This window comes from Callionymus lyra, chromosome 17 (genome assembly GCF_982586985.1).
Source record: "Callionymus lyra chromosome 17, fCalLyr1.hap1.1, whole genome shotgun sequence".
In the NCBI taxonomy this organism is placed as follows: Eukaryota; Metazoa; Chordata; class Actinopteri; order Syngnathiformes; family Callionymidae; genus Callionymus; species Callionymus lyra.
The window spans coordinates 13,537,689-13,565,240 of record NC_141834.1 but is presented as its reverse complement, the minus strand read 5'-3'; the positions used below and the strand labels follow the sequence as shown (position 1 = coordinate 13,565,240).

General features: G+C 39.0%; 3 protein-coding genes across 5 annotated transcripts in view; 1 reads left to right on the top strand and 2 right to left on the bottom strand.

Annotated features, from left to right (window-relative positions):
- Nucleotides 1-27,552, top strand: part of itga10 (integrin, alpha 10) — a 370,978-nt gene that overhangs the window by 230,311 nt on the left and 113,115 nt on the right. The window lies entirely within an intron of this gene.
- tars2 (threonyl-tRNA synthetase 2, mitochondrial) lies at nt 1,359-12,516 on the bottom strand. Of its 2 annotated transcripts, none has more exons than XM_087812154.1 (18): nt 12,353-12,516; nt 11,646-11,809; nt 11,460-11,577; nt 11,154-11,275; nt 10,277-10,385; nt 9,872-9,936; nt 8,551-8,629; nt 7,986-8,132; nt 7,809-7,907; nt 6,988-7,157; nt 6,766-6,928; nt 6,290-6,427; nt 5,226-5,303; nt 3,339-3,439; nt 2,765-2,866; nt 2,628-2,700; nt 1,611-1,722; nt 1,359-1,537 (listed from the first exon to the last, which is right to left on the bottom strand). In XM_087812154.1, the coding sequence occupies exons 1-18, from the start codon at nt 12,431-12,433 to the stop codon at nt 1,395-1,397; spliced, it is 2,064 nt and encodes a 687-aa protein (XP_087668280.1). In that variant the 5' UTR covers nt 12,434-12,516; the 3' UTR covers nt 1,359-1,394. The 2 variants fall into 2 exon arrangements, with proteins under 2 accessions (XP_087668280.1, XP_087668281.1); XM_087812155.1 differs by having other exon boundaries at nt 11,460-11,574.
- On the bottom strand, nt 11,679-27,541 carry rprd2b (regulation of nuclear pre-mRNA domain containing 2b). 2 transcript variants are annotated; one of them, XM_087812152.1, is made up of 12 exons: nt 27,335-27,541; nt 21,983-22,112; nt 21,663-21,907; nt 21,544-21,596; nt 21,330-21,456; nt 20,172-20,347; nt 18,499-18,781; nt 18,171-18,425; nt 16,578-16,742; nt 15,821-16,519; nt 14,613-15,751; nt 11,679-11,809 (listed from the first exon to the last, which is right to left on the bottom strand). In XM_087812152.1, the coding sequence occupies exons 1-11, from the start codon at nt 27,528-27,530 to the stop codon at nt 14,697-14,699; spliced, it is 3,384 nt and encodes a 1,127-aa protein (XP_087668278.1). In that variant the 5' UTR covers nt 27,531-27,541; the 3' UTR covers nt 11,679-11,809; nt 14,613-14,696. The 2 variants fall into 2 exon arrangements, with proteins under 2 accessions (XP_087668278.1, XP_087668277.1); XM_087812151.1 differs by having other exon boundaries at nt 14,613-16,519.

The following is a 27,552-nucleotide window of genomic DNA, read 5'->3' as shown; positions in this document are numbered from 1 at the left end:
AAAAGGGCAGCTTGGCCCCACAGGCCCTATTTTGGGTGGTTTGGCCTTTCAATCAGTCAGGCTGACAGCTTCCCTGTGATACCAGCAGAACAATACAATGCAGCCTGTTTATCTTCTCCGGCCCCGCTCAGCCTCCCGGTCCTGGGTCACCGTCACCCGGCCTCCCTGCAGGACGTCACCCAACGTGTCACATTCCACCAGAAAAAAAAACTCTTGACCTCATTCAAACGACTCATCTAGGTCGCAGCTCCGACCAGACTTACACAAAAACGCACAACAAACAATCCGTTTTTTGAACCAAAATAGAAAAAAAAAAAAAAGGATGAAAGAAGGGCGTCTTGGGAAAGGGGGATGGGGGTTGTAGGGAGAGAAGTGTGGAGGGTGGGCGGACACCGGATAGAGTTATCTGGAGACTTCTGAGAGGTTTACTTAAGCTAATGGTCCGTCAACACTATGTAACTACTGGGCAATCGAGTTACTAACAGATGATTTATCTGGACGTTGAGAAACTACGGAGTCCCTGAAGGGACACTAAAGAAGCCAAAAAATGTATCTTGAGAAGAAAAAGAGTTTAGATTTTTAGCTGCAAGTATTGCGCAGAATGTAACTTGGCAAAAGAAACATCAAGATTCTTAAAATAGATTCAAACAACTATTTTTTAGTAGGAGCTAAATTCATATTTATCAAAAACTCAGATTATCCCCAATACAGTGTTACATTATAATATATTAAGGTTAGCTTAGCATGTAGCAACAGTGTTTTAAGTTTTCAAACTGAAATGTTTGGGGTTTTTTTCACTTTTTAACATGTACAGGTGGAATTAGTGGCTGTAATTCCCAACAAGAGCTTCATTCTTAAGACTCTCCGCTCGCTGAATTCTAGTGTGTATCAAGCACAACAAGTTGACGGTAAACAAAAGACAAGAGGGGGAAAAAAAGCTATCAAACGATAAACAGCAATAAAACAGCTCCACTAATGGCATGAGGAAAAAGTCTTGAGGTTTAGGAACATTTTCAGAAGGCAAAAGGTGTTTCAAGTAAGCTTCTGTTGTGACGGATGTCTTTTCCATCCTGCTGCTCGTCCATCATTAGACATGAACAAAAAGGAAAAAACCCTCCAAATCCCTCTGACCTTCATCTTGACACCAGTGTTTCCAGCAAACACACATGAAAACAGTGCTGACACGGCGCTCCTAATTTAGTCAAACCAGCCTCCGTGTCCTCCTGAGCCGCTCTTTCAAAGGTGCGCCAGCGTTTCCATCCTGACGTGCCGAGTGGGAGGATTGAAGACCTCGAAGAACAGATTAGAACTCGGCCCGACTTCTGCCGACAGACGAATCACTTCAAGAGAAACTCAGATTATTTTTCATCTTTTATTACAAATGCACGGTTTCTTTAAAACTCGTCTTGGCTGCTCCGCGTGTCTCGGAGGTGAGTGAGGCCCGTCAGAACCTCCTCCACGGACCTCCTTCCTAATATTCGACCCGCTCTGCTCCTCACGTTGACGGTTCCGCTCGCCTGCTCTTCATCGCCCACCACTGGAGAAATATGATAAGAAACTCCCATCAGGCCTGGACGCACTTCTGCGGAAGCTTAAAGAACAGAACCTACCGAGGATGTAGTTGTACTGAGCCAGCTGAGCGGAGCGGATCCTTCTGTTGAACGTTTCTCCGCCGTCGCTCAGATCAGACATGAAACCAGATTCTCTGAACTTCTGCGTCACCTGATGGATGCAGTAACGTGGTTCAGATCCTGAGACTCTTGGCATGAACAGCAAGTCAATGCAAAAGTATAACAAAATGTATGAAAAACTAACTATTCAAAATATATAATCAAATTTGTTATGAAGTTAATAGTTGCATCTTAATACAGCAAAGCCAAGTACAAAAAGAAAACCATTTATAGTTTTTCGAGAAATAAGCAAAACATTTAAAGAATCATAATTGAGAGACAATGGTTAACTATGACATTAAAATATATTTTTTATACTATCCTTACTACACTACTATTTGAAATGATGATTTACCATCAATGTATGCATTTATAAAATATTTTAGTATTTTAATGGACTGATCAGATATGTATATTATACATTTGGATTGTCATACTATTTAATTTTGTAAAATGAATTTTATTGAATATCTATTTGACAGTAAAGAGTATATATATATATATATAATATATATATATATATATATATATATTTTGATTTATATTAATATTTTTATAATTAATAGATTTATAATTTATAATATAATTAATAGATATATTTTGCTTCGAAATCGAACTAAAGATGCCATTATTGAGCGAGTAAATTGTAAAAACATTAATAATTGTAACACATGAGGCGAGGATAGAGATTGAGAGAGAATTAAATCATTTCTAAAGAAGTTTTATTTAGGTGTTAACATTGTTATTGACAACATTAAGACATTTGCTACAAATATCAAAAGCTCATAGTGAATACAATTTTTGTTTAATTTTTAAAAAAAACTAAATTCTAAGAAATTAAAAATCTTTTTACTTGAATAGTTCCTTCAGTCCACATAGAGCTACAGTAAGGATGTAAATGTGCCATCATTGGGTCACATGTGAACCCCCAGAATGAGAGAAATAAATAGGACTCGCCTGCTTTGCGTAGGACTCAGAGCTGCTCCCCACAGGAATGACCATGACTTGTGCCGGGGATAACCATAGAGGCCTTTAATATGAAAAGAGTTCAGACGATTGCACTTTTAACCCGAAGAATGATTGAGATTTGGTACCATTTTCCTCCAAAGTTTTCTGCCAGAATCGCGATCATGCGCTCCAGTGACCCCAGCACTGCCCTGTGGATCATCACCGGCCGCTGCAACTGTCCATCTCGCCTTGAGGATTCAAAGAAAACAGATTCTTCAAAATGAAAATTGTGTCCAATATAAACCTCACTCCTCAGTAACTTAATATAATTCAAGCAGAAATCGCTGCACTTAAGAAATTATATTACAGTTAAGGATTCAAAACCCGGCCTAGGGGAGCAAGAACCTGAAACACAATATTTAATGACCAGGAAACTCCTGCTGCTGCTCAAATGTTATGTCGAACAAAACAAAGGCTCAAATATCTTGTTTGCCCAGAAAGTCTGCGCATGAGAAAAAAAAACCTCTGCTGGTGTGAGAATGGAATCTTTGTTCAGTATTTGAAGGCTTCAAATCAGATCCACTGTCGTGGAACATCAATTATTGAGTTATACGGCGACAGTTCAAGACGAGGGCAACAGCGTGAGGGAAATCTAGTTTGACGGACAGCTTTGACTCGGAGGTTTATAAAACACAACAGAAGAGTCTCCTGGACACTCACCCGACATACTGGAGGTTGAATCTGATTGGCAGCTGAAAATCCAGCTGGATCGTGGCGCACTGGTGTTGTCTGCCAATCGCATCTTTGATCAGGATGTCGATCTGGGATAGAAAAACAACACAATATACCGACGGTCAACAGACTGGAAGGGAAGGAGCTGCTATTCATACATTTGTATTTGGAGAAGATAAACTTGTTGCTTGTGGCTAACATGGTCTACTTGTGCAGCTCAGAGCGATGTTTATTTATTCTGGTGTGTCCGACCACTCCCTGACCTACCTCTGTTCTTTTGCCTTCAGCTTGATTGTGTTCCGCCTGGCTGACTTCTTCTTCTTCACGCTCACTGACTTGAGCCGTGTCAAAAGTATTCTTGCGTAAAATTCGAGGTTAAATTCTCCCGGATCTGACGATATTTACATTAACAAAGAAATACATTTGCTTCATCGTCACTCATGGAAAATATTGGGGGTTTTTTTTCCTTCCATCACAGTCAAAAATAGCTTGGCCAGCAGGCTGTTTCGTGTTCTCCTGAAGCTGAACTTTGAAATGAGATCACACAGCTTTAAGGTTATGAGAGAAGTTTAAATAAAGGTCTAAATAAAGATCTTGAGAGTAAATAAAAAAACGAAAATAGTTGCTCGATGTGTGACCTGAACATGCCTTCGGCAAGTGGGTGTCAGTCATTAAGAGTAAGAGACAAAAAGGTGTCAACATACTTGACCTCTATTGCCGACAGGATTTGACATGTCTAGCTCATGTCTAGCGAGCACACGAATGGATTCATGTAGCAGAGTGGATGAGTTTACTGAGAGGGAGTGTGATGACGAGAGATCAACTGTGTCAAATAACAGGTTTTGACAGCGATTGGTGAGTGTTTGTAAACCAAGACAACAATTATATGAAAAAGTCTTTAGGATCATGTTGTCATATTTTTTTTAACCACGAATCTGAGTCAGTGAGAGTGAGATGACGCCCCCAAAGCTGCTCAGTGAGACCTCACACTAGGGTTTTAAATGCAATCAAACAAGGGGAGAAAATCCTTAAAAATATTGTTTATGCAGCAACTTAATACTGCTTTTATCCAAGAAGACTCATATGTCCTGTAAGGTAAATATCTTCTTATCCTTTGAGGCTCAATTAATCATCTCTTTGTTTGTCTTTCTTCACAAGAACATGAACTTCTATCAATTGATAGGAAAATCGAAAAATAGGTGAAAAAATGAAACAAAAGTTCTTGGAAAAAATGCTTGCTTTTCTTTTCCACATTAACTCGTGTTAACTTTAAATTCAACTATTCAATTGTTACTACAGAAAAAAAAACAATGTTGGAAATAAAAGACCTTCAATCATGAGCTACAGTTAAATTAAGAGCTAGACAGTCCATTTCCTAATCCTCATCTCACATCTCCTTTCTTTCCACTGTTTACATCAGTCGCTGCGCATGTTTAATCACTCGCAAAAAACAGGTCATTTATCTCAGTAGGGTTGCTTGATTGAACAGAGCTTGAATAAATCCCATAATAAATAAAAAAAAGCCGCTACAGTAAACAGTTATTCAGCACGGACCCCAAGAACAGATGAGCTCAGTTGGCATAGATGGAGAAGTTCCTCGCTCGCCCTAATCTTTACCAGACTCTTGTGATCTGGACGAGACGACGTCAGAATGTGTCATAGAAAAAAGAACATTATTATTTATCTCCGGACAAAGATAGGAGATGTAGTCACCGACTATTTTTAAAGAGAAGCTCGTTTAAAAAGTGGTTATCAAGATGAGATAACACGAACGATTGCTGCATGTTTTGGCTGACGGCAGCAGTGAAGCAACAGGGATATATTGCCCTTGTGAGGAAATCTTAAAAAACGACGCCTGCTGGACTGAACACTGACCTTTGGACCGTAGAAGGCTCCGTCACCCGGGTTCAGCTCCCAGCGCTCGCCAAAGTGCCGCAGACTCCTCTCCAACTGCTGCTCGAGTGCGAACAATAGAATGAGTTGAAGCATGTCGTTCTCCTCAGTCTTGATTTTAAAACACATAAAAACATTTCCCCTCGGCACATAAAATAAGCTTCGGTAACTCACAGCAAAAATACTTCGGTCAGAAGTAACAATGTTTGTGTGTAAAACTGGGAAACATGTGGCGCCCCCCTCAGGGAGGAGCACAAACTGCTTTTGGAACGACTTAATAATTGTGATTTATTTAAACAAACGTACGGTCTGTCGTTTATCGCCATTTAATATCCTTACATCCCTTCATTAATTGAAACCTGCCAAGTAGTGACAGTTTAATTTTCCACTGGTTTAAATTAACAACATTGGATATACAAAATACATTTGATATTAAAAACACATTTTATATGAGATGCCAGCGCTCTCAAAAGCTTTAGCAGTAACGGTCACCTGACCAAGCTCCCATATTGCTTTGCCGCCCAGTCAACCAATCACAGCTGCCGTTTGATTTTTACATTGAAAAACAGACGCAGAATTTAAACACGGTAGTGTAGCGACCAATCAGTTGTCAGTTAATGGAAAAGTGTGTAGGAAGTCGTCATAGGAGTTTTTGTTACTACATAAATTAGAAGTTTATCTGATGTTCAAATTAATTATCAGTTTTTAATCGTTATAACAAGGAAAATGGGTTTTTCTGATCCTGACTGCAGCTTGCTAAAATATATTTTTTAAAAGAAACAGAGTGATATGGCGAGAGACCCACTGATCAGGTGATTGAGCACATTTTTTTTCTGGCTCCCTCTAGTGTCAGTAAAGTATCACTGCAATGTTGTGGCCCAAACTTGATATTGCACAGTTTGTCGTTTTTTTTTCATTTTATCTTTGAGGCATCTTTAATATATTCACTTAGTCCATCATATGAACCTAAATGTAATCAATGAATGTTAAACAGTAATGAAAATCAAAAAAATAATAGCTTTTAAAAAAATAAATCAAGTGTTTACCTGTTCTGCATCATCCCACTGTTCAGGCTCCCCTAAGCAGGGCGTAGGACGGGTCGACAGAAGACAGTGGAAGGTGAACCCGAACACTTCATAAACACTCTTCACAAAGTCCAAACAAGCCACGATCTCTTCTTCAAGCTGGAGGGAATTAAGCAAAAAAAACAAGAGTTAACAAAGTTTTTGTTTTATTTACATCAGCCAAGAACGGATGTCAAGATTGAAAAAGGTATGATTAATGTTCCAGGATTTATACACAAAAGATTTTTTAAATAGCAGAAATACAATCAGTGCCGGAGGAATGTTTCAGTGGATCAGGATTACAGCTAGAGTTGCTGGTGTGGAGGTGGGTTTGTAAAGGACAAAGACCATCATTCATCGAAGCCGTGGCCTCCTGGAATGTCTTTCTACATCTAATCACAGTGATACAGCTGCACATGTCTCCCGACCTTAAACACAATGAGAAAAAAAAAAAGTACCTGCTCAGGAATGCAGAAGATGTGCGCATCATCTTGACAGAAGCGCCGAACCCTGGTCAGACCGCCCAGCGTGCCCGAGAGCTCGTTGCGATGCAGAGCGCCGAAGTCGGCCCAACGTAGAGGAAGCTCTCGCCAGGATCGCACGCGGTGCTCGAACATGAGGCTGAACACACGACCAGAGAGTCACGCAACTGTCAATCATACGCGTGTCGGTGGACTCACCAGTGAGCAGGACAGTTCATGGGTTTGAGGGCGTAGGTCTTGGAGCCCTCCGACTGGACGGTGAACATGTTCTCGCTGTAGTGCTCCCAGTGGCCGGAGCGCTCCCATAATTCAGCGCTGTACAGGGTCGGGGTCACGACTTCAGTGAAGCCTCTTCTTCGGTATTCACTCTGGAACACATCGTGGTCATGTTTATTAATACATGATGTCAAAAGTGAGGGGAGGAAGTAAACAGTTTATGTACGTGCGTCAGTGCCTTCAGTATATTAAATATAACATTTAAAAATGTGGATGCTATATAAATAGAGATTATTATTATTATTATTATTATTATATGTTGAATTTTCTTTTTATGTTTACTTATGCAATTATTTTAAGTAAATGCATTTTTTTCTAAATTGAAAATAAAAGTATTTTCTTTAATTAACTCTGTAATTTTTTTTAAATGAAATAGTTAAAATATATTATATGATAATAATAATAATATGTATGATATATTACATTTGAATTGAGCTTTCAGCCAATCATACGACACACAGACGATCTTGTGTAAAAGGACTCAACCAAGGCACCATTATACCAAAATTTATATATTGAATTTTAAATGCTACAATTAAACATATTGATTTTAGAACAGGTCATTTTGAATTATTGGAATTAAAATGTCAAACTATGTGTAAAAAATAAAAGGAATTTTTAAAATACTTTTTTCTTTTGATTCAATTATTAAAATCAACCTTTCATTTTATAAATTATGGAATTCGATACATTAAAATGATTCAACAATGCAATTTCCTGACATTAAAATGTCGTAAAAGCACCTTTATAAAGTCAGTAAGCGTGTTGTAGATGTGAGCGCCTTTCGGAAGGAAGAAGCAACTTCCTGGACTGACATCGTCAAAGAAAAACAGCTCCTGGTCCTGAAGATAAAACCAAAAAGATCATCAGTTGATCATTCAAACCAACTTCCGTTTTAAAAATCTAGATTTCCTTCATACCGTTCCGATTCGCCGATGATCCCTCCTCCTCGCCTCCTCTTGCTCCTTCTCCCACGTCTCCCTGGCCTTCCCTCCTGGAAAGGCTACGCCAACAAGACGCATCAAACCTTGAGAGACCGTGTGACCGGCCAGGGTGACGGGCGACAGCTGAAGAGAACGAAGGACATGTTTGGTTCCGTCAGTTGGATTGCCAGGAAGTACATGTGCGTAAAGGAAAAGTTAACCCATAAAAGTAAAATAATGTGTGATAGTGGACTGTGTTTTTGGAAGAACCCAGTAGAGGAAACTGGCCTCTGGCAAACACAACACCCCGCTGTCAGTGTTTGCAGTCCGGCTGCTATGAGACCCCAGGTCTGCCCGGTGACGAGCTCAGGAAAGCCCCTGCTTCTCTATTATAGCAAAGGAAAGTTCCACTCGCACAGCGGGCGTCTTGGCAGGTGAAATGGGCCTGAAATAATGATTCTATTCTTGACAATTTTATCACCTTTTCACTTTTAGAAAGAGTGAGATGGATGGAGTTCAATGTAATCAAATAGAAAATATAATGACAGAGATGAAAACAAACCTGGAGCATCTTGAAACTCCCAAGGAAACCCGTGTGTGGAAGAAGAGGTTCGTTAGAAACAGTGAGGCTGTCGCCACACCTGAGGAAAACACAAAAGTTTTTTGGTTCAGGGTAAGAATAATTGATGACAGAATCTATGTTTTAAATCTTTTTTTTTAAATAAAACTAAACATCTCCTTAACTTCAACTAAGATGACTCATTTGAAATCTTAGAACATTTTCATGCAACTTTCATAAACATTTTGTATAAACTCCTTAACAACTACCACGGGCACCAAATGTACATGATTTGTAAGTTACCTTCACAGGATGTTACTACAAAATAAAGTTTTCAAAATACAAGTTTATTTTCATGCAATACTTTATAAAGAAATTTAATCTTACTCATTCATTTAAAAAACAAACGTAAGTCACTTAAAGAAACCATAATATAGAGCTTCTTGATTTAACTATTGTTACGAGTATAAGATAACCAGGTTCAATATTGCATACTTTTAAATAGCAAGTATGCAATATTTACATTATTTAATGTAAATATTTGAATGAAGTTTAATGTATTTATTCTTCCTCAAAGTAGTTCAGGTATGAAATATTGCATGAAAATGAAAGAATGTTGTGGAATTGATATAGTCAAATGTGTGTCGTTTCTTTAATTCACTCGATCCTTTTTTTAAAAGGAAAAAATGAAATGAATTGAAATAAAATCTAGGATTGCTAGTAAATTGTGCGCACATCTTTGTACCTGTATATACTCTTCTCTCTCTACTTTCATAAAACAGCAACATGGTTGAGGATGTCGTTTTGATTGAAAGTCCACTTTTCTTTACATTTTTATATGCATTTTTCTTTTTTTTTGTCCTTATTTAATCAGTCATTTCAAACACATATGACGCAAATACATTCTTCAACTGTAAGTGATACTTGTCTTCCTTGTGTATAATGTTTGAATGCAACAAGGAACTTGATTGTGAATTATTATACGCAAATATATATTTTTGAATTATTTCAGCAAAATATCGGCGTATGATCTACATTTGTTTACTTTAGTTTTTTTGGGGGGGTAGCAAAGAATCTCAATATAGATTTTTCCAACAATGTTCCCTCCAGATATTTACAGTTGTAGATGGTTGTGTTTTGGGTATATTGTTGGGATTGTTTTATACTTGGATTCAAAGTATGTTTTAGTTCTCTGTAATAAACGTCTCTGAGTTGTAAAAAAAATCTAAAGTGATCCCTGCTGAAAGAAATAGTTTTTAACTCTTTTCACCATATATTTTTTTATATATTTAAAGACTCATTAGCAAGTTACATTTCCACAAACCTGTACACGCCGACTGTGGGACTGTTCATCTGTTCTTCAATAAGTTGCAGCCTCAGCGTATCGCTCTGTCAATGAAACATTAATCAAGTTCACAACAGATATATATACAAACAACGTTGACAAGCTGCCACAGGCACGGACAACATGAGGGAATGTCAGGATGTTGTCAAGTTACAATGTGTTATTAAGCTGCAGCAGAGTGATTCATGAGGTGTTCGGGCAGAGCACCAACACATTTGGGTTAAAGTTGTTCAAAAGAAAAACGGTGTAGAGCGCCCCCCAGTGGCTCAACCAATGAAGCAGTGGTTTATTACGATTCAATAAAATACGTTTGTTGTTTCTGCTACTTTACAGCCTCTTCCCAACATGCACCGACTTGACATGTGAACAAGCAATTACAGATACCTGGAAGAGTTCTTTGATTTCAGCAGCTGTGAGCTCTAACCTGCTGAGTGGAACTTTGAGGGCAGCAGCTTGTTTGCATCTCTGCTCCACGTCATCAAAAGATAAAGCACTGAAGACAAAAGACTGATTTTAATATAGAAGGTTAGTCTCAACTGGGAGAAAAGACACAGTTTCGATGAGACTTCCATTGACGATACATTGGGGATTTTTGCTCTCGTCTAAAATGTAGGGGTATGAAAAAAGATCGACACGCTCATGTATATCGATTCATTTTTTTTCTTTTCACGATACTGTATCGATAATCAAAAACACTATGCCGAACTTTCTTTGGGTGGGCTTTTCAAATGAGTTTTAATTAATAGTTTAATATTTCAAATAAAGTATTTTAATTACATTTTTATCTATGTATTAATTTACAACTAACCAAATAATCAAAAATCCTGTGGATATTTGCATGTTGCAATTTAACTTCAGGCCGCCAGATGGCAGCAGTCCTTAGGTGCTCAACGGCTCAAAAAGAAAAGAAAGAAATCCCACGCGATCCCTGCAATGACTGAGTTGACTCCAGCAAATTTAAAATATATCAAATGTATCCTTTTCCCTACAGTGTTACAAAATATAGTATAATTGCACCATATCCACAGATTTCTAAGACATATTTAATTTTTTTTAGAAATTTTAAAATTGTTCAAACTTCAACACAAAGATATTCAAAATATTTGACACACTTAAATCTCAAAAACATGTAAAACCAACCAGCCATACTAGGTCGTATTTCGTGAAATTCCCAATTAAAAACGGAAACCTTAATATTTTAAATCATATTGCAATTATTTAAATAACTTTTTCATTCGTGAGTGTGGACGGGAATTCTCACCCATTCTCCAGCACATGGTCACAGAACAAGCCCAGCTCTGACACCCCATCTCTGCACACACGGGCACCATAGACACTTTCCAGAACTCCAGAAAGTACACAAGCACCAGTTCTCCATGCTGCCTGATATAAAGACACACATTGTCAAACAATTTAGATTTACATCAGGCTACAAAATTATCAAACTATGTGATGAATGAAAGAAACAAAATCAACATATATGATGTACGACCAAATTATCAACACATACATTTCAAAGATAGGATCTATGAAACTATATTGATTTAATTAATGAATAATATTTTACCCGTTTGCCCTCTTCTGAGTCAAAACCAAGAAGTTGCAATTCACAGTCGGCCTCTAGAGGTCGTCCAAGCTCCCATAGCTTCCCATTCACTCTGCTGACCAAAGCCTCCTTTGCACTGCTGGAAAATGAAAACAGGATCAGTTCAAAAGACACACATACTTAAAAACACAGCAGGTGGGGGTTTACCGAAAATTTTGTGCAACAGAGAGAGGCGTCGTGACTCCGGCGGTTGCTTTCACTTTACGCCCATCGATCAGTTGGACACTGAGGGGTTTTTCTTCAACTGTTTGGGCCCTTTTCTGTGCAAGACGCTCAAAGATCTGCAACTGTTCGAGTGCAACAGGTGACACCTGGAATTATGAGCAGAAAAATATAAATATTATGGTTGTTAAGCATTACAGAGTGAAAATATGACAGGTTGAGACTAAAACTATCGTTGAGTGATGATGTTATATTAAGTTGATGTTAACTTTTTTTTTAAAGATTTTTTCTGAAAAGTGTAAAAGATGTTATTGATGAAAATATTTAAGGTATTTTTATTGAAATTTTAATGTAATAAATTATAATCAAATAGCCATGAATAAAATGTATTAAATTCTCAGCACATGGAGAAATGTTCTCACCTAGATAAGAGTTGAATTAAAAAAGAATGCAGATAATCACATAAAAAAATTAAAGTCTGATGCAAGAGAAAGGGTGAAAGGAGAAGGTCAAGTATGTGTGATGAAATACTGGACGTGTATTTCACTGTTTTTCTTCCAAGACTACAACAAGAAAATCCTCTACAAGTTCAAAGTGTCTCCATCATCAGTGAGTCAACATTCCAGGAAGGACCAGACACTGCTGTTAGCCCAATGCTAAGCTAGCTCCACTTCCCGAGAAAACTACCGTACCTGGCTGTAACTGCGGTGCTTTCGCAGAGCTTGACCTGCCGAGTAAAATCTTAAAAGTCGCGACAACCGAGTCACAGTCATGTTTGTTGCCACCGCGGTCTACATAACACACTCATTCACAGAAGAACATCACTGAACTCTCGCTCCCATGCACTCCGCCATAACACCGGAAACACGCACATAAGGACAGTGGTGACGTCAGACGGACGTCAAGCCGTTCCGCTGCGTGCGCGCCCCCGCGCCGAGAACGACACTCGTCGTTACTGAACCTACGAGCACATTTTTTTTAACAAGACACGCAGCGACAAACATGTTCGAATAAACGTGTTTCCCTAATCCAGATTAAAGATGGAAAAACATAATCCTCACTATGGACTTTACAATTTACGTGCAACTGTTCTTATTTCATATATTTATACGTTTAATATATTGCAATTATATATATTTTTTTAAACAAACAAAAAACGTTATGCCGTGGTTTTTTTTTTTTCATATCTAAAACACTTAATATATAACAATTTGAAAAAAGCACATGGACGTTTGGATCAAATTAAATATAAATATACAAGCACAAGGTGGAGCTGAACTCCACCCCTCACTCCTTTTTAAAATACTTCTATTGTTTTGTTATTGTGGAAATACAGATTTCACTAGCAAGTTTTCACTCTGTACTGCAGTTTTTAAAGCCATTTAAAGCGTTAAATCTACACCACTAGTATAAGATGCTACTTCAATTCAAGCCCTTGTCCTTCTGAGGGATGACCAACAGTGGGCGCCAAAATCAACTGGGAAAAGGGTCTCAAAATATTTCATTTCTGCAGTTGTTTTTTTTAAACAAAATTTTTCCATCCATGACCCAATTTAATTGTAACCATAACAGGTGTTTTTGCAGCAGTAATCTGATAACATTGATGGAATATTAGTCTTAACGCTAAGAAATTAAATCCCTGCTGATAGTGATGAAAGCATTTAAAATCCACCATTATAAAAAAAGGTCAGATTTTATATTTTTCTTCTTTTGTAGAAAACAATGTAGAATGATTTGTCGCATTACATCCTTGATAACATATCGGCTCAACAAAAGAACCAGTGTCATGTGTCTCATGTGGGAGCGGGTGAGAGGCTGGCAGCTTTCTAAAGAAAAATAAAATTAAAAATCTTCAGCTAATGTGACGCAAATTGACGAAGGGTTTGCATGTAGGCAGTGAACACATCCATCACAGAAACAGACTCGAGTTGATACAATGCATAAAGAGTTGTTAGGGTGAGATAGGTGTTTGTATATTCACAGGCAGGAAAATACATTTTACTGTACAAATTCATAAAAACCTAAAACCATCCACGTCATGGAGTTTTTTTGGGGGGGGAAAACTATGGGGAGCAGTTGCTGCTACTTCATCAGGCCTTTTGTTAAACTTTTTCAAAATCTTGCAGGACCACATTGGATAGATATTGACGGGTGAAAACAAGAATAGGGAGGTGGGGGATGATGTAATGATGTTGGAAAACAACTTAATCTTAAATGTTCAACTGAAAAGATGAAGGGATGAAAGAAAAGCAAAGTTTTACTGAAACTAAACACACATACATACTGAGTCGCCTCCTCTCTCATTCAACGGGAACTGTGGACTTTATTAACACTCAAAGACTCTTGCATTAAAAGTCTCCTACTTTCACTTTATCGTTTCCTAACTGTCTGACGATAAGTAAAGAAGAGGACTTGCCCTGGTTTAGAACAAGAAAACAGTTTAAAGAGAAACTCAGTCAATATTTATATTTACAGGAGCAGGATTATACAGTGGGCGCAGACAAAAAGAGCGAGAAAGAAGCAGGAAAAGCATATTTACAACAGGAAGTCTGTGAAAAAAAAGGATCAACGTTAGCTGAAAAAACACTTGTCGAGAGGTGTAACACTTCCACACAGCACACAGACACTTGAGTAGTTTGAAGTGGGGAGAAAAATGATAATTTTACTGCGTCTCAGGAACATTTATCTCTAAATTAATTTTTTAAAAAAGCACACAAGTTAATTCATCGCTATGGTCAGGTAAGTTTCTGTGCCATTGAAATAAAGTTACTTAAAAAAATAAAAAAAACCAGGAGGGTGTACGGAACAATATATATTCTGCTGTGATGTAACAACACTGTAACTACCATCCTCTCCATGAAGTGACATTATATGCCTTTCTACGCATGAGAAGTTGAATCAGCTCTTCACAAACTTATTTTAATCAGGCTACTCAACAAAAAATATGTATACCTAGTCTGAGAGCAGCATCGCTAACTCGCACACACTGCAGTAGTATCGGGGCGGTGGCTCTTCTCGATTCAGCTGACGAACACCTCAGTAGTGCGGCGGTATGTAGGGTCTCTTCTCTCCATAGAAGGGACCGCTCGAGTATCGAGGGCCGCGGCGTTTGGTGCCGCGATATCCGCCTCTCTGGAAACCTTGGTTAAACGGATGAGAAGGCCCTTGGCCTTGCTGCATCGGTCTCTGCGGAAAAGGGAGGGCGGGACACGGGGGGCTCGGCAGGAGAGGGCCCGAGTTGGGGGGGTGGAAAGAGCGATCTGGTGGACTAAGAGGTGGTTCCTGCGAGGACTGGTTGGCTGAGGGTGCGGCGTCACCCGTGGGAGAGTCTGCCCTAGAGGGGGACGATTTGGGAGGAGGGGACGGGAGCCGGCGACTGGGGGGCTCTTTGACTCTGCCGAGGAGCGGCGGGGGAACACCGGGGGTGCCGGGTCGGTGGAGCGGGGGCTGGTGGTGCCTCATGAGGTGCTCCTTGACCGTGCCGGGACGAGGCGGTCTCGGCATGGGGTCGCCGAGCAAAGACGGCAGGTGCGATTTCGGTTTCCTCGCCCTGGATCCCATCGGCCCGTGATCTCCGTCGTCTAACCTGCCCGGGTGTAGGCGGCCTAGCGGGTGGTCCAGCATACCGGTGGGCGTGGTCGGGGGTGAACGGTGGTGTAGAATGGGGGGCGGGGGAGGGCGCGGAATAGGAGGCGGGGCGCTGAAGAAATGGGGGACGGGGAGGGGAGGCTGGTGGAGGTGCGACAGAGGACTCGGGAGGCCGTCGGGGTGGAAGGGCATCTGAAACGGAGAAAGGGGAGGAAGCAGCGAGTGGGGGAGCGGGGGAGGGGGAGGGATGGGCACGAAGAGATTGGGAGGGGGGGGCATCGACGGAGACATGTCGTCCATGCCTCTCGAGTTGGGGGGCGCGCTGCGAGGGGAGGGCGGCCCCATGTATTCCTCCTCTTCGTACCACCTGGAGGCCCCCTGCCGCCCGGCGGACCCCCCTCCGCGGCGAGACCCCTGACCGATCATGCGGATGCTCTCCACCGTCTTGATGGGCTCCCCCGTGACGTGCCGGTTGGAGTAGCCCAGGGTCTGGATCGGGGCACCTTCAGTGCAGGGGGACACCAGAGTCTCAATTCGCTGGACTTCCTTCCCGTCACTCAGGGGGGACTTACCGCTGTTCCGGTCCGGCTTGGACTCGTCGACACCCCTCGAGCCTAAAGACTGTCTCCTCTCGGCCCGGGGGGTTCCCGACGCGTTTGATTTCTGTTGTCCGTTTTTAACCGCCTTTGAGGCGTCGTTGCTCTGAGGCGCTTCCGAACCTTTCTTCTTGTCGTCCGACTTCGCCCCGCTCTTCTTCGCGCTTCCGTATCTCGAGGCGCTGGTCTGGAAGTCGCTGGCACTCCCCCCCGAAGAGGAGACGGCCGCATCCCAGGGGTCGCTGCAGTAGGCCGTGGGCGAGAGGTTGTTCGACGACGACCCCACCGACTCACTCCCGGGGGTGTCCATGATCTCATCCTGGGTGGGCGTGCAAGCCGCCTCGTCCCTCACCGGCGTCCCGTCCACGCCTTCCGGGCTGAGATCTCCGAGCGCCAGACTGAAACCCGGGTTACCTTGCAAGAAACTGTTGATCTTAGACTCTAGACTGGGAGGAGAGATAGTCGTGGACGACGGTAAAGGCGTCTTAGGTGACGAAGACTTCTTTCTATCCTTTTCCCAGCTTTTCGTTTTCCCCGACGCCTCCGGTTTGACGCCGTCGCCAGTGGACGGCTTTGGTTTCGGGGGGGTCGCGGTCGTCGTCGTTATAGTGTCTGATGACGGCCGGGCCGGAGGGGCAGAGGTCGTGGCGACGCTCTGCAGGAGAGAAGATAAGCCTGCAACGAGAAAGGTGATTATACCAGAGACAACCACAGTTCTTCGGGATGACGTTACCTGTGGTGTTGGTTTTGGACAGAGCACTGAGGATGCCTTCAGGGGTGATGTCGACGCGAGACAAGATGTTGGCGAGGGCGGTGGAGGGAGGGGCCGGTTTAGAAGCAGAAGTTTGAGAGGACGGTGTGGCGGGTTTTCCTGGAGAGGATTTGTTCGTCGGAGCAGCTGCAGCAAAACAAGAAACTTCAGAAGGTGCATTTTTTTTTTTGTTCCACAGTCTCATCTTTTATTTATATTTAAGAGAACATTTTCAGAGACAGATATTTATATGGTTTTAAAGCGACACTATAACATTTTCACTTTTTGTTATGTTTGTTTTTAATTTGAATGTCATGACTATGCTTTTGTTTTCACTGTAGCGCTACATCAGCCTAGTAAACATCCAATTTCAAGGAGTTTGAGGCAATATCGATACACTTAAATATCACAATAGTTCATTCACAATACTGTATCCATTAGGTGTGTGTATTGGCAAGAATCTCGCATTACATTACGTATCACAATACAGGGGCAACGATACGATATATAGTGATACAGTAGGAACAAGAATATAGTTGTAGTATTGTTGAGTACTTGACTCTGGTGTTGCAGAATTTACAGACCACATGAATCTTGACGAAGTCGTAACTTTTTTCATTTGTTTTGAAACCAAAATATGTCCAAATATCAGCTTTTAAAGCTGCTGTAGTCGAATGTATCCTCTCGTGCACAGTTACCGCCAGGATTTCAAGGTTCCTTTCGCTGCGGAGGATGTAGTGACTGATGCCAAGTTTAATGCAACATACAAATAAAAAACAGTGAATATTTGCAATTGAGAATTCTTTTTTTTTTACTGAATTATTTTATTGTATACAAAGTTTATTGAACTAAATGCCATACAATAACTATGGGAAAATATATAAAGTTCGAAAAAATAAACTATCAACAGCATCAGTATACAGTGCAACAGCACTGTATATATTTTTTGCCATTTACAATTAACATGGGAATATAATGCTGCAATATCCTGGCGATGACTGAGGACGAGAGGCTACAGTCGAGTCCAGTCGCTTCTTAAGCTAATCTTTGGAGACATTTCACTCTTCCAATAGTAGTGGGAAGAATCCATTCAAATCCATCTTTCATCGTGCTGCTTTAAAAAAAAAAAACAGAAAGAAAAAAAGAAAAAAACATTTACCTCTACTGGGCACATTGTTTAAGCCTTCCTTAGAACAAATGGACGGTACATATACTGATACATTTACATGAAACATTGATGCAGCGTTAAGACAGTAGCAGTTATAAGGCGAGCGAACAACCTAAACAAATAAAAATAAGCTGTAAAAAAAGTGTTGTGAAAATAACGAAGACAACTATAAAATAACATTATAGTTGACATTTTAAAAAAGTTTTTTTTAATGTGAAGTGGAAAATACCTTGGTAATTGAACCAAGTGAAAATGAAATCCTAAAACAAACTTAATTTTCATTTAAATATCCATTAAATCAAGAAAAAATTACAGAATTTAAAAAAGAAACATTAACAGCAAGGCAGTTAAAACATTATTTCTATTATATAAAACTTCCATCAGAAGTTTTTAGTGAAGAAACGCACCTGTACTCTTCATGGCAGACGTGAGTGAACTCAGTATGGAGCTGATCTTCCCAAGATCCACCTTGGCCAGATTGACACCAAGTGGTGGGTTGGTAGCTGAATTCTGAGTGGCGGTGGGTGTGGAAGAAGTCACGGGGGGAGCAGGAGAAACGACGGTGGTCTTGGCCACCTTCGTGGGCGACGACGGAAGCGGCGACACCTTGTCCGACTTGGGCGACGCCTCGCTTGTCGGCGACTTCTTATCGGTATCGGCTTCTTAAAAGGAAAAAGATCGCAGTGATTTATAGATTAAGATGTTTTAAAGTCATTTTAAATTGACGTTAAAAACCTTTTTGTGTGGACGAGCACTCTTCGTCGGACACCTCCATGTCCTCTAGGTCCCGGTTGTCGTTGGGCAGGTCTCCCTCGTCCATCGCTTTGCCGTCCAGCTCCGGGTCCACCTGAGCTCTGCTCTCTCCCGGTCCCAGGTACGGTGAAACGGACCCCGTCGGCGACGGCGCGTCCTCCGACGGGGACGGGATGGGGGAGTCGTCCGGACCGGGAAGAGTTTCTTTGAGCAAGTCCAGTTTCCTTTTCAGACTGGCCACACGGTTGGCGAAGGCATTGTACGCCTGTTTTTGAGAAGAGGGTTCGGGAAGACAAAAGAAATATAGATATCCAGAAGAAAGACTTTAAATATGACATTTAATGACTCATCCGAGGAGCTTCTTCAACTCCAAGTGAGCTCGGGTCAGGAGCCGGTTTATAGATCCTGCTCGTTAACACTAACCACCCTCACCAGGACAATCACCCTGATGGGCTTCAGATGTTCCACAGCCCTCCCTGTCATTCTCGGCTCCTCCCCCTAGAATGGACCTGGGCAAAGTGCGGCCCTTTGACTGTTGCTGTGTCTCAAATCGCATACTAGCGTACTAAAAGTTAGTATTTTTAGTGCGTCTCAATTCTTAGTATGTAAATGTAGTGCTCCATACACACTAAATTGGCGTACTAACACGCCCACAAAACTGAGTATGGTTCGATGGACACTAACCACCCTAAACAGCCGCCATCTTAGTGACGTTTTAAACGGAAGTTATGTCATATATATATATATATATATATATATATATATATATATATATATATATATATATATTAATATACTTACAAGTGCATTTTCCGCAGCAGTAGAAGGATAAACACGTCTTCGCTGCTGATACCAGCTTAAATATCTCACGATTATTTAGATTCTCATTTTTTCTTTATTTTAAACTTGCAAAACTCCTGCCAGCAGGTGTCGATAGCGTTCAAACAGCTGGTTGAAACATCATTGAATAGAAGTAGAAGAAGAAGCGGTCATGTGATCTCCGGTTAGTGTGTAGCAGCAGTGTTTGATTTGAGACATACTATCTGTGGAGAATTTGCCTACTAGTTAGTCAGTACACTAAACTGATGCATACTAACTTCTAGCATACTAAGAGTAGTATGCGATTTGAGACACAGCATGTATTTATTCGGTCCTCGTAATGTCAAAGTATGATCATGTATAAATGGTTCTAATGCATTTAAAAAGTGTATTTATTATTAATTTACATTGTCACATAACTAATTTACTTCTTCCCTCCTTTTTGTGTGTAATTTTTTGAGTATATATTAATCCCTCAAAATATTTTTTTAAGTTAGTTGAAGAAATGTTTTGAAAAGCATCTTATGTAGCTTAATACATTTCAAGGCCTAATGACGAATGTCCTTTTTTGGGGGGATTTTCTCGTCTTTTTTTTGCTTGACGGCCCCTAACAACATAACGTCACAGAATTGAATGTGGCCCTGGAGTATTTAATTGTCCACCCCTGCCCTAGCAGGACATATACTGACTCCTAATATTTGGACTTGAAGAACCTCCTCGGATGAGGAACGAAACGTCGTCCTAGAAACTCTACACAGTCCAGTTGACTCGCTTTTAAACCTCTTGGATATCTGGATAAATGAGAAACATTCACGGAAACATTGAATGACACTCACGTTTGCAACTATCTTGACCTCCTTGTACTGCATTTCATAGAAGATGTCGGCGTCTCCCAGAGAATCCAAGAAAGGCGCTCCTTTAGGCAACTGTTTATCCAGGAATGTGACGAACTCCTGCAGCTTCAGACTTCCTTCTTCAAAGTCTTTTGCAAACTTGTTCCCTCCGGCTTTATCTGTGTTCACGCAAACAAAAAAGGTAGAGCAGATGAATGGAAGTGATCTGCTCACGATAAACCCATCTACAACAAGTTAGGTCCATTTGTAAGTGGTCTAAAGTTAGTGGAAAGTCAAAATGGTGGATCACAGTCATTTAATTTACCTTGAATGATGAAAGTATTTGGAGGTTGTTTCTGGTTATTCAGATCAGATTAATTCTTTTCACTTTTAGACCATTTATCGTCTGCTTTTCTCCATTTCTAAATCCAACTTTGATCTGGTTTCTGATTAATGGAAGTACATCAGCGTCATCAATGTATTAAATGGTTGAATTTAACATTTCAATTATGAAACCTTTGAAATGCTTTTTTAAACATTGCATTTTCTTTTTTAAAATAAATGTCATAACTTTTTTATTGAAAGCTTTAATTTGTTTATATTTGGTTCAATAATGGATATAATGAACAGTTTAGTTGTCTTAAGTTATTTAAAAATTATAATATTTTCTTTCTGTTTTTCCCCCCAAAAAGATTCATATTCTAATTCAAATCATTCAAAAATGATTCCTAAATTGAGTATTTTAAAAGTAATAGGCTTTAAAATTCCATTTTAAAATGTTGGCACTAATATACCCACATTATATATACATTTTACAAATAAAAAATGTCAAAGTTAGAACCTTTATTTTTGAATTAATGGAATTGTAAAAACAAACCGAATTTAAAATTAATTTAGAAAATGTTTGAATCTGTAAATAAAATTATCTAAAAAAAAAACAAAAAAACAAATGCTTAAAGTAATACGTTTTCAACACTGAGAACGTTATATTCAATATTCTGATTGACACCGATTTACTTAACCGGTTTAAACTTGCTGCACAAGTACACATTTTTCTAACTGGAGTGTTGACACTACAGAAATAAATCGATCATCTTGATGAGCCCAAACAACTTACAGCATGTAGCTAGCATAGCATAATAGCATGAAAATCCATCTCACCTTTAAGTCTCTTCAGGGCCTCAGAGCTGCAGACGTCAACTCTTAAAGCTGCGAGTTGATTCTCCCTGAACTCCTCTTCAGCCACCGCTGTATTAAATGTGGTCAGTTGCTCAGTTAAGGAATTGAGCTGCCAGAAAAGAAGGTTAAAAAAAAGAATTTACGTTAGAAAAATCAGTGCAGTAGATAATGATGAACAAGCCTAAAAGTTACTCACAGAGAACTCGGACAAGATCTTGGACTTGAGAGCAGCTTTATTGTTGACCGACGCTGAAATCAGAAAAGATCGGTTTCAAAAAATGCAAAAAGGAAAACGATTGTATTTGTAACACTTACCATTTGAGGACGGAGTGGTCTTTTTCTTCTCCTCCCTCAGTCTCTCCTTCTCCTTTTCCCGCTCCTTCTCCTTCTCTTTTTCCCTTTCCTTCTCTTTTTCCTTTTCCTTTTCCCTCTGCTTCTGCTTCTCCTTGTCCTTCCTGTTGATGTTGGTCTTCAGCTGAGCGATGAGTTCCTCAGGGTAGACGCTCCGCTCCGCCCAAATTGTAAAGATCCTTTCCACTGATTTGCAAACTTTTGGATCCCTGACAATGAAGAGAAATAACATTTAGCATGTAGAGGAAACATCTGAGAGACGACTTCCTTTCATGACAGGTCACCTGATCAGCTGCACAGCATTGGGAAGAACCTCGCCAAATGACGCACGGAAGACGATGGCGTTCTTTCGTTTGCAGTTCTGAATCACGTCGTTGGCGACGTAGAAGAGATTCAGACGGTGACTGTTGTCGGCTGAAAAGACAAGAAGAACAGATTGAAATTTCATCTCAATTTTCTAATCTTTTGTTTCACAAACCTTTCAAATTGTGAGCAGAAGCTTCTATACTAGAGATGTAAGACACGTTCTAAAGGACAACATACATTTTCTATAAACAAAAACCTTATTTTGTTTTCACCATAGAGTTAAAGGGAATTTCCGATACATTTTTATGGACATTTCTTAAGAATCGTTGTTGGAGATATGAAGCACTGACCTCAGCCTTTGGATCTAGAGTAACATGAACTTGTGGCAAATCCATTTACATTGCGATTAGTACTTTTAAATATTAAATTCTAAGTAATTCTCAGACTTTATATTTGTACGTCTGTTGTCCGACTGCTACCAAAAGAGTCATGATCTCTCCAGATTAGCTGTATCGCACAGTAACACAATACTCTTAGAGTAATCTAGTAGTAACACATTTTCTCTAAACCCTTTCAGTAGACTAAGAATATTTTCCTAATGACCAAGATGTTTTTGAATTGTGATCTAAAAATCTAAAGATGTATGCAAGTCAGTTTTGATTTCCTATCGTAAAGAAAGAAAAACGCTACACAATTTGCAACGACTTGTTCCTCACACAAGTGTTTTATGGAACAACAGACTGAGGATTCTAACAAGTTAAGGCTGAAGACTGAATGAACAAAAATAATGTTTACAAATCGGTGAAATTCTCAAGTGAACCCAGAGATTCAGTTAAATTTAGACTCTGGAAAAGTCTAGTAAACACAAATCTTTCTTTAAAAAAAGTCGCTGTTTTTCCCCCCCAACATGTTTACATGAAAAACATTGTGACTATAAAGTGACAGTGAATCAGGTTGTTTAACAGTCAGTTGTAATCCCTTGAGAAGAACTGTTTTAGCACCCTCATGTGGTGGACTCTAAGGCTTGACTTTTCGTCAACACGATCAAACACAAGATTGCACTGATAAAAACAAACAAATAACAGAGAGTGAAGACCTATAAAGGCATCAAACACATTGCAAGAATGACAGATGATATAGTTCTCACAATAAGAAACACAAATAAATTTCTGCAGACACATTTCACAAAAGATTTAAATGTGTTTTATGAATAAATTCACAAGAAGGCCAAACAGTTCAATATGCATTTGGTAAAAATTCACGCGTTTATTTGATTTATAATTATTCCTAAATTATATAAATGACCTACAAGTGGACAATAAGAATGTAATTTATCGTTTTAAGCTTAAGACAAGAAGTACAAGCTTATAACTACAAAGTGTAGACAATGATACTTTTGTTGAGGACACAAGCAATGATTTTTTGTTAACCAACAATCTAGTTTAAATAAGATCCAACTATATGAATTAATGATGGACATCACACTGCAACGCCATAGTGTTTCCAAAAGGAAATCTCAAATGCTTAATTTAAGCACTTTTCTCTGCAGTTGTCTAAAATTAGAGATTATTCCTCAAACAAGACCAACAAATACAATACAAAAAAAACACAAAAAGGGTTGTAACTCCAACACTGAGGCAATAGTAAGAGTGGTAAACATTAGTACATGTTTGTAGTCTCACTTTAAATAGTTAAATCAATGCAAAATGTAAGCAAATCAGATAATGGTTTACAATCGTCTCCACACACAGCTTCCTACAAGGCAAGTAGTCTTTTCTATCACCATTTTCCTTCAGGTTTTGACACAGCAAGTCATCACCTTATCTTTTCATAGAACCCTCGATGTATAACTTTAAACAAGCAATTCATATTGGTAAAAAAATTGAGCTGGAACCACCATATATGAACGTGTGGGATGTTGGATCATGAAAACAGAGACAAGTGCCGTTCTATGCAGATACACTGGGCAAATGTTTATTTAAAATATAATATGAACATGCTACTTTACTTCTGTCTCAAAGTTATCTTGGTAGACAAAGAACTGGAAAGGAAATCTCTGTGTTTATTTGGCTAATCTGGTTTAACATTTTAAAGGTTTGAGAAAATAAATTTTGTTGGAATCAAAATTTAAAATCGCAGCTTAACTAAAACTTAAATGTTGTATTTGGAGGAATTTGAGCCGTGTACAGGAACGGTTTGCCTTCTGACTGGTTAAATAAAATAGTTATGTCCGACTTTTAATATCTATATGGTCAATTTAAGGTCACATCCTAGCAGTATACTTCAATAACAGACCGTCCGTCTGTCCAAGACAGTGATTAATTAATTCAAGTAGGGACGCACAGATCCCACTTAATGGATATGAATACCTGGCTTTAAGTATCGACCAATACCGATCTGATACCAGCGTTAAAATATTAACATTCTTTCCCTACTGTGAAATAACACTGGTCAAAAATTGGCTTTGAATAAAGAGCAAAAATTACTACATATTGAAACTACAAATGTTGTATCTAAATTAAGTATGTACACGTTTAGCAGCCTTTGCAGAACCTAAAGAAAAATAATGCTAAACTGTCAACTTTGCAAAAACTGGAGAGGGTTGTGTAAGAACGGTTGGTGAAAAACATAGTACACAACCGTGCAAGTGTCGCACTCTTAAAGTGAACACAAAAAATGTAAAAACAGAAGTAAATGAACACTTTTGTAGAATAAAGATTCACCTTCATTGACCAGAATCTTCAAATCAAAAAGCCTTTAATACATTATATAAATATTTACAAATATTTCCAAGAGGGCAGAGAGTAATGTGGTTCTAAATATTCAACAAGGTGACTTAACTTTTCAATTTGAACCACTTGAAGGACTGTGGACTAGTGCAAAAATAGATCTACATTATCTAGATCAGATCCATGGATGTGACCTTTTTCCTCGATACCCGATCCAACGTTGAGAGGAGGATCGGAGCAGCACTAGTTTAAATCCACAGACCAGAAATCTCAGCCAAATTTCAGCCTCTTAGCAATGGTTTGGAAAGAAATTACAGTAAACCCGACTTAACTAATACCTTGTTGTCAAACTCATACAAATTTAGTTTGAATTGGTAGAAATTAAATGAACAAGATTATTTTGAAAATATTTTAATTGTATTACTTATGGGAAATGCTTTTGCTGCATTTTAAAATAACTTGATTTTGATTGAAGAAGATGAAGAACAGGTTTCACTCAGAGCTGGAACAACTAGGCCAGATGGTCATGTGCACATACATTATTATTTTATTCACATCATCAACTACAATATAACCCTGTATAACATGAACACACCAGCAGCCTTTCCTCTATCAAACTACCAAGATAATCAACGCAAATTGTAAATTCAGACTTTACATCTATTGTTGCAAGATAAGAAATCTCAAAGAAAAATAAACAAGTGTTACCTAAAGATCTTAATCAAATTAATAAATATTTTAAGATTTTAAATCAGATGTAATAATGAATTGTTTCCATTAGATATATATATATATATATATATATATATTTTACTATAGGATTGTACTTTTTAAAGTAATTGGCAGGTTTCATTTATAAAGTGCATTTGTAACGAAGACATTAGCTCAATAGTTTAGATGACTCAGGATGCAAAAGTAAAATGGGAATTATATGATGTTTAAACCAAAAATGTAAAAGGGACGGGGAATCTAAACATAAATATTGTGATTGGTTTTCTTCCCCCACCTGGACAGAGATGCCTGATAACAAGAAGTCATTTAAAGATAACAACTTGAAGTACACTGGCCATTCCTTGATCAGATTATACATTTTAATTAGTTAGGCAAAGTAAAATAAAAATAAAAAATTGAGTCTTAAAGTCTTTCTAATGTCTTGTCTGGCCTTTGAACAACTTCACATAGTATTTGCACATTTGGCTAATCCATCTCCTTGAAGTTACCCACTATGAAATCCAAACTAAATCAAGTTATGAATCCTAAAAAAGATTTACCCAGAACACCAGTCAGGACATTCAATGCCTAATGAGATTTATTTTTTCAAGACGGATTAACTCATGCTTCCATCATTGAGGAAGATTGAATTGTCCCAGCAGAAAGTTCTCCAAAACACACAGAATCCCATATTAAAAAACAAAAAAAACAATCAACTGAAGAAGAATACGAGTGCAACACGGTAACCAAGTAGGGAAAGTGAGTTAAAAATATGTCTTATACATCCATACCGTGTGGGTTTCATGGAGCCTACAGACCTTCTTCAAGAACCTATTTATTTGTGCAGGCTATGTTTGTCACTATGTTCTCTTGGCCCGTGAAAGCATGCATTTTATCTGTGTATCGTTCCGTCATTTAAGCGCTTTACTAATGTAAATTATTCACTGACTTAGTTACTTAATATCCCTGTTTATCTAGTTCTGCATGTTGTTGTGTTCAGGACTTACATTTTAACTTTTAACTGCTGGAAAAGGTGATTTAAAATGAATCGGCAAAAGGCATCAAATAACCATTTGATAACATGATGCATGAATTAATATTAGGAATAAAAATACCGTTTTTTGTTTGTTTTCATCGAGTGTTTAATGTTAAAAGTCACCACTGAATGACCACAATCTAAAAGCATCTTTCGCACGTCAAAGTTTCAGTCATGTTGTTTTCTAAAACTACTAGAAGTTCAAACTTAATCCGGATGTAAACGTGAACATAAATGTACTTTTGACAAAACCATGTGGCGAGACACTGGACATGTTTTTGACTAGACATGAGGTCAACACATGTGCACTAGACAATATCAAACATGCAGAAAACTCTTTTTAATGTGAACATTTATCTGAAATGATACAGTTAAATAAATAGCTACATTATAATGTCCCGGTACTTCCGACACTTATCACAACAAATAATGACTTATAATAAATAAATAAAATAGAAATAAAATAGTTCAAGGTGATGTACATGATGTACATTTCCAAAAAATAAGCACTTTTGGTGTATATCGTTATTACATAAATAACTTTGCAAACTAAAATCCGGGATAAAAATGCACTGTTAAGACGCAGGAGACTTTTACGTACACAGCTGAACGTAAACAACTGTTAGCATAGACCAGCTAAGTGTTAGCAAATGGCGCTTTCTATTGAAAGCAAAGCTGAATCACCTTCAGTTTCAAAGTGTTGTGTCGCATATTTGTGCGAAATCGACACAACGACATTACCTTATCGCAAAGAAGAACAACATTCATTGCAACTTTTTGCAAACGGATCGTTAGAATTAGCTAAAGGCCAGCTTTAGCTGCGTTAGCTTTAGCTACATTAGCATGCTACTCACATTTCTTGAGCCACCTCATCCAGTAGCGAACGATCAGTCCGTGATGCTTCTTATTTTCAATGCACCAGTTCGAGAGGTTTTGTATCGCTTCCATGGTGTTGGATACTCCTTGAAACTTTCGGTCCAGAGTCGCTTCCAGAGCAGCGCTGGAGCTCCGGGCTCCATGGCCACTTGCAGCCGCAGAATCTGCCGCCATCTTTCTTGTGAGCCTATTGCAG

Bases quoted from the DNA above. Each gene is read 5' to 3' on its own strand.
- tars2 (XM_087812154.1), bottom strand. From the start codon at position 12,433: ATGACTGTGACTCGGTTGTCGCGACTTTTAAGATTTTACTCGGCAGGT. The intron at 10,386-11,153 runs GTGAGAATTCCC...TTTTGTCTTCAG, and splicing joins GACCATGTGCTGGAGAATGG to TGCTTTATCTTTTGATGACG. The intron at 8,630-9,871 runs GTTTGTGGAAAT...TGTTTTCCTCAG, and splicing joins CCCACAGTCGGCGTGTACAG to GTGTGGCGACAGCCTCACTG.
- rprd2b (XM_087812151.1), bottom strand. From the start codon at position 27,530: ATGGCGGCAGATTCTGCGGCTGCAAGTGGCCATGGAGCCCGGAGCTCC. The intron at 21,908-21,982 runs GTGACCTGTCAT...CTTCATTGTCAG, and splicing joins AATGCTGTGCAGCTGATCAG to GGATCCAAAAGTTTGCAAAT. The intron at 21,457-21,543 runs GTGAGTAACTTT...CTTTTCTGGCAG, and splicing joins AGATCTTGTCCGAGTTCTCT to CTCAATTCCTTAACTGAGCA.